The 7194-nt window shown below is 28.4% G+C and overlaps 1 protein-coding gene across 1 annotated transcript in view; it reads right to left on the bottom strand.

The window, feature by feature from the left end:
• Positions 1-863: 863 nt before the first annotated feature.
• The window catches only part of Smp_194610 (serine/threonine kinase), a gene marked incomplete at both ends in the record, with an annotated part of 31841 nt that continues 25510 nt past the window's right edge, over positions 864-7194 (bottom strand). Inside the window, 4 exons of the mRNA XM_018799520.1 lie at positions 864-989; positions 3495-3572; positions 4963-5020; positions 6453-6557. Of these exons, the coding sequence (XP_018646580.1) occupies positions 864-989; positions 3495-3572; positions 4963-5020; positions 6453-6557 (367 nt within the window). The remainder of the gene's footprint in view (positions 990-3494; positions 3573-4962; positions 5021-6452; positions 6558-7194) is intronic.

The raw sequence follows: 7194 nt of genomic DNA, 5'->3' as shown, positions 1-7194 counted from the left end.
AAAACAAACAAACAAACAAATAAACAAACTACTCATGATCTCACTTAACTATACTACTTTAATGTATTGTAAATTTTACATACAAAAAATCAAGAAAAAATTAGGCTCTTCCAATAGGTTAAGGAAAATGATGATCAAAGAAAATGAGATAAGATATAAACAATTAGAAAAAAAATCAATCAATTAATCAATAATAATTTACAAATGAAATATTTTTTCTCAAAAAATGAAAAAAAAATAAATTACATAATTTTTTTTGTAATTTATAGATATAGATGTAGTTCAACAGAATAAAAAAAGTTTTATTTATACATAAGGATATTAGTTAGATATTAGAGAAAAGTGAAATTAGACAATTAGATAATAAAATTCATTTTGATAATTGTTGATGTATCTAGTCTAATAATGAACTTATTAATAACATTGTACAGAATAATGTGGTATGGTTGATAGATTTATTACACACACACACAAACACACAAATGAAAACTTATATATTTCTTTATTTTTTGTGACAATTATAAGTATTACGGAGGTTATAAATGGAGGAAAATTAGTTTCTCAATAATGATGTTACTAATGTAAATATCATATAAATAACAATGAGTTAATTGGAAATGAGATGGGACATTGTATGGATTACATTGTATGAATTAGTCATATTTCAATTTTATTGTCAGTTAATATTAACGATTGTAATTTTAAGAATTTCTTTTTATCATGTAGCTTAGATTTGAGCGTATTTCATAACTGAACATTTAATCGTAACGTAGATCAGTAAACAAACTGATAGTTTGTTGTTTTTTTAAAGCTCATCATTGTTAGTAGACAAAAGAATTAAATAGTAATGTGTATATTTTCCATTAAAATTCTTTGAATAAATTACGAGAACTAACACTGGATAAGGGAATTTCAGACCAATCTTGTTCAAAATACTGTTCATAACAGCAGGTATCACCATCACTCTGTACATTGGGAATGATGGGGGGCTAAAATAATTAAAAAAAGAGTTATTAGTCAATGATATGTATATATACTGCAGAATGTGGTTCATTGTGTTTCAAATAAATGGTTCAGTAGTGTTACACTATCTAGGAGACTATAAGATCCTAAATTCAATCTAACATGTGGCTATAGTCAATGACGCTGAACTTTAATTAGGCATATCCTTTAGTGAAAATTCTAGAAATTTCAAAAATACCTGTCCTTTTTTGGAAAAATAAATTATTTATTAATTGTCGCTGTTAAAATATCTCATTTTCGAATTTGAAAATATCTTTTGTATAGATTATCTACCATGGAATCTAGGTAATATCATCAATCAAAAAGGGCAGAGCTGGTTTGCTGACATTTAGATCTTACTAAGTAGATTAAACAGAAATTAATGATTAATTATTAAGAAAAAGTTAACTGAACTTTTCTGACATTATCATACTAATAATATTGTTAAGAAGACAAACAACTTTCAGAAATGGCTAAATTCCATACTCATTTTAGGCCCTCTACTTTTAATAAGTTAGAAAGGTAGATTACCTTGATTTTCACACTATGCTAAACTTTCAGCTGTCAAAACGACTGAAATATTTGTTAGTTATTGTTTTATTTCTGTAAGGAGCTGAATCTGGTTTTATACAGGATTTCAAAATTATATAAATTTTGAAATTAACATAAATCAGTCAGCTGGTACACTGCAGTGCCTCTGAATTACATATTTAGAAAAAATTAACTTAATAACATACTGGTTTGTATAGATGCATCTATAACTAAATATTTCTCTGTGTAAAGCGTTTTACAGATATTACTACTAGATATTGCACAAGAAAACATGTAATAAAGTATAGTTCTTCGCTGTGTCAGGCTTGAAGGTCAGCCAGTTTTGTGGTGCGTAGCCTGTTTCTCGAGTAACAAAAAACCTCTTACTTTTACAGACGTTAATAATTTTCACTTTAAATATTAGTCCATGAAACAAAATGACGACATAAACAGTATTAAATACTGATATACTACTTTTAAGAAGTGACTTGTGATGACGATTAAAAAATTGAACGAAACCTAGGTTCAGAACTTCCCATCGACTTCCTCCAACCACCCAATATATTAACACACTGCATGCGATGTCAATTAAATTAGACTAGTGAACAAATTATAACTTGATCTACAGATTCCATTCAACAGTAATGAACTAAACATATACAACACTGGTCATTACTCAGGGATTTATCAGTTGTAAATATCTCAGTCGCACAGGAAATCAGTCAAGAGTAGAACTAAGTTAGTTGGATTATAATTTCCTTTTTCCTAGTACTTTAGCTATATACATTCAACTTCACATATATGGTTGTGACAAACAAAATAAATAAGCATATGAAAAAGTAGCTCTAGTTAAGCAAATATGATTGTTGATATAATGAATCATCATAATTTATGTATGTTCACCCTGCTCGAAATTAACAGGGTGAATTCAACTAGTCAATAGATATAAGATAAGTCAAGTGATTGGGCATTAGAGCTCAACTAATAAAGCTTTAAACAATTAATCTAAATCTCTTTAGCCGAAATAAATTTTCACTTTATACTTTCATCAACAATAGGTACCAATTAATTTTAAAGCGAGCGGATTACTGTCAGTAATCGATATACACATCTGAAACCACAGTGTCTAAAACTGATCAATTGAGCAAACTGCTTGTTAGACTGACTTCTATGTGCAACTAAATGAGTGCTACAACTCAGTCAATCAGCTATCGGCAAACATGTTAATTCTACTTATTCAAGATTACTTATCAGTCATCAACGTGAAACAATTTATCATAGTCTCATAACATTATTGACATAAATATTTTAAATATGAAATTAAAATTGCATTATAATGAACAACCATTAGAGTTCATAACTTTGCTTGGAACTTCTATGTCAGTACAAAGAAGTTTCGTTTAGAAACTCATCACATGTCAAAGCTCTCAAATAATATGGCATTGATCACATCACATTTATACTAATCGCGCATTATTAATTTAGTGGACAATTTTCTCAAAAAGAAATTGTTAATCACTGGTTTTAATATAATAATGCAATATGTAAGTTTGAAAATGAATCATGGAGTAGACGATGAATGGTAATTCAAGTTAAAATATAATGTACTTTTGATTATGACCAAAGTATTCCATTAACTCTATGTCTAAATTACACTCACAGTCAATCAGTCTCTGACTTCACACATAATGTAACAGTTTCCTAATGATAATGGGAAATAGTAGATTTTAGAACCTCACTGGTTACTTCTATTTATTCAGCTTGGTATCATCAGTTATCTTTAAACAAAAGGTGTGGATGTGTACTATGTGAATCAGTTGCAATTATATATTTTGAAATGTCACTTATGGTTTCTGTAATTAGTCCATTGATATTATAAATATTCCTCAGAGATTTTAATTTTCGTTCATTTTAAAAAGTAAATCAATAGTTCAGATAAAAATAAAATTATACTAAATCACCTTTAACTTTCTCTGGAAAACATCACTCCAACAAATATCACTGAACCACGGATGTTCTAATATTTCATACATACTATCCTGTAATAAAATATACAAAGATAAACAAAAACAACATGTAAATATGAGTAAAACCGGACAGAAGAAATGTTCATTAGTATAGTTCTCAAAGATTATTTGGCAAGCAATTTGCAAATAATAACTGGTTTTCATCAAAATTCAATCATTTGTTACTGAATCTAAATGATCTAGTATTCACTTATCGTTTCGGTTTTCATGATTCTTCCCTCGAATAAGATTAACAACTAATCAGATTTTCTTCTCCTTTCACTTGCTGATGAAGTCCTGATATTAAAACATTGTTAGGCTCTATTACAAGTCGATTGAAGTTGTAAATTTGAACTGTTAGCTAAATAGTCTAAAAATAATATCCTAGTGCATCTTAAATGTTATCGATGATCGAATTATGTGTACACACTTCGCGGCAGTCTTAAATCCTAACAAAAAATTAATCTAATTTAATTTAATCCATGAATCATGATTATCTCTGGGATCAAGGAAGAAACCTTAATTAATAACTTATTAAATTGAAAAATGTAAAACAAACAATAGGAAAATAAAGTATTTGATATTCTAGAAACAAACGAGTGCATTGTTTCTCATTCAGATTTGCCTGTAATTGATGTATACAACAACAGTATATACTATTTTACATGAATCCTAATGGGAATTCATAGTTTATGATCACCCATTAACGTTTTAAGTTTATTATAAGTTCACATTGTAAAATAACACAGTATTTGCTGATTTATTTCATAAATAAAGGTCCTAAATATGTTTATTAAACAATTTAACTCAAATAATAAATCTCTTATCAGAAAAACGTCAGTTAGCGTCATCAACCACAAGAAATATAGAAGAGGCATCAAGGAGAAGAAAGAATTCTATGAACATCTTACTCATTTTCCGTAAGGTCAAAAGTATATATTTGAATACAGACTAAAAATGGAATGCAGTGGAGATCTTTCTTTCTACTTATGATTCTTCAAATGGATGTTTTTGCATTCTAATATTGATGTTCATACTAAGTTTAGAAAACAGTATCTATCATTTCAACAGCCATTTATTGTCAACTAAGGTTCGGAAAAGATTTAGTCAGTAAACTGTTAAACAAATGTAATATTTATCAATATTATTATTTCTTGCAAAAAATGTTGTTGAAAAACATGAAATTATATGGAATATCAAGGGATACTCTGTAGAAGACAAAACTGATTTAATTCATATCTGAACACCAAGAATAAGAAAGTAGCAACTTATAGTTAATAGTAAGTTTATTATACGGTTAAAAATTTATCGTTCATAATTTTATTAGTTTGACAAAAGACACTACAGATAATGATGTGAACTCTAAAGAACTCTAAAAAAAGATTTTCAATCCTTAAAATATGCTTTTTTTTCTATTTCTTACTTTAGAACTGCCAAGTCGTTCATTGAGATTCACACGTAGAAATTTTCTGACGATTGATCTGTTCGACAATAAAATACATTACAATGAAACTCAGTAGATAAATATGGGAAAGGACGAAAATTAGTAAAATAAAAGAGTGAATTCTGACATTCTATAAATTACTTTACTAGTTAAAAAATACATTCAACTTTATTTTAAAATGATAATTTGTAAGACATGTCATAAAAAATGAAACAAAAAACAACCATGAAAGTTAATACTGACCAATACATGTCTTCCGCTAAATTTTGCATATATATATATATATATATATATATATATATAAATCGAAGTAATATTGGACACGTTTAACATTCGGAGTAATAATATTTGTTGAACATATTGTAAAGATTTTTATAGTTAACGTACAGTTCAAACATGGTAACTATTGACATTTGTGTAACTAATTATTCAGGTCTTAAGGCTATGTAATAAAAGCGTGTTTTTTTTCGCTAATCGTCCTGTTTTGGTAAGGCTAATGACATAAAAATAGCATATTTGTGCTGGGGTAACAAACCTTACTTCTATTCACATGACTTAGTCTTTAAGTTTAATTATCCAGAATATTTTCAACATTTTTTAAAATGTTGAATAAGTTTAGCATAAACGAGTTGAATGTTTTTAAATATACGATGGTAACGATTTATTGCTTATATATTTATTCTTTATTGAATCTAAGACTTTTTTCAAAAAAAATGTTTGATAAGAGAAAGATAAAACGTATGGTACCTTCAATGGAAATAGCCTTAAGCGAATTTATTTAGAAAGTATTCTATTGAGATAGACACTGGCATATCATAAATGTTTGAGTACTGATCGAATATTTACATGAATAAAAAGGTATTCAACGTTTAAATGGCTTTGAAGACAGTAAACTCGACCTGAACATTGAGTAATACAAGTAATTTAGGTAGGAAATTACCGGTGACGCGACGATTACATACTCTTTAATTTTCGTCAGTTGAAGCTGTCATCATATGTGCTAACTGGAGAAATCCATATATCAAACATTTATTTACTGAAATAGTAATCCTGAATAAATGCCTATTAACATAAACTTCTAATCCTGCAGAAATAATATCAGGTTAGTCATAACTATTAGCAAACTTGTGAGAAAATTTCGACAGCACTAATTATTAAGCTACAAATTTGTAAAAGTAAATTATCTAGCTGAATCAAAATGGTTTGAGAAAGGTTGAGTTGCTTTGAAAGTGACGGAAAACTAGAAAATAAATAGCGAAGAATAATGGATGAGTGTACTATGTTTTCCATTTAGATAAGCAATAGAAGCATATATTTCTGTGTTAATATAATGAATCTGTGGTTAAAGCAACACATTTCTTAACTAAACACCAGTAAACAACAATATAGGGTTATGATATATATTACAGCACAAAACAAACAATGATTCTCTAAATCATCATGAAATATTTCATTTGGGCACTACTTACTTAGCATTTTCATCTACTATTTCGTCTGGGAAGTCAAAATCTCCTGATACAATTTTCTGATATATATGCAACCGATTATCGTTTTCATCATAAAATGGTGGACGACTACATTCAGTGAATTATTATCCATCCAATTCAAAATAAATTCATTGCAACATTATGAATTAATTAAAAACAAGCGATAGGTTAAAGAATTAATTGACTAAGTTTAAACAAATTTTATGTTTACTCATCATTTTTGTAAATTTAAATCTTAAAATTACTTTTACCATAAATACTTCTTTCCAATCTTCAATGGTATTGTAGTGTCGGTTGATACGTTAAGCCCATATACTCTTATTCCAGCTTCTTGACAAGCCAATTTACCTATCCATCTTGAGTCATGTTTTGACCTTGTTAATTATTCACTTATTAACCGTGACTATTTTTTATACGAGCGTATGCGTGTACACTTTCTTATTCTATTTATCGCATGTCTGTAACTTATTCTTGTCTGACTATAAATATTAATTAACGCTTGATTAAAGCGAGTTGGCTTACCCGTCATCTCCAATGCGTGTCATTTTTGTTTTGCTCGCTGATATTTGCTCATGTGCTTATAACTTTCTGGCCTACGCCATTTGTCAATAAAACTGTAGTTGCCGCTTCTCTTTGACTTCTGATTTTACACACCGTTAAGATTTGTATTATAACGGTTGTCGAGGTGAACGTTTGGCGAAGAACGGCACTACAGTATTATATT

The sequence above is a fragment of the Schistosoma mansoni genome (assembly GCF_000237925.1).
Source record: "Schistosoma mansoni, WGS project CABG00000000 data, supercontig 0144, strain Puerto Rico, whole genome shotgun sequence".
Lineage (NCBI taxonomy): Eukaryota > Metazoa > Platyhelminthes > Trematoda > Strigeidida > Schistosomatidae > Schistosoma > Schistosoma mansoni.
The sequence above is the reverse complement of the archived record's forward strand: the minus strand, read 5'-3'. Positions and strand labels throughout refer to the sequence as shown.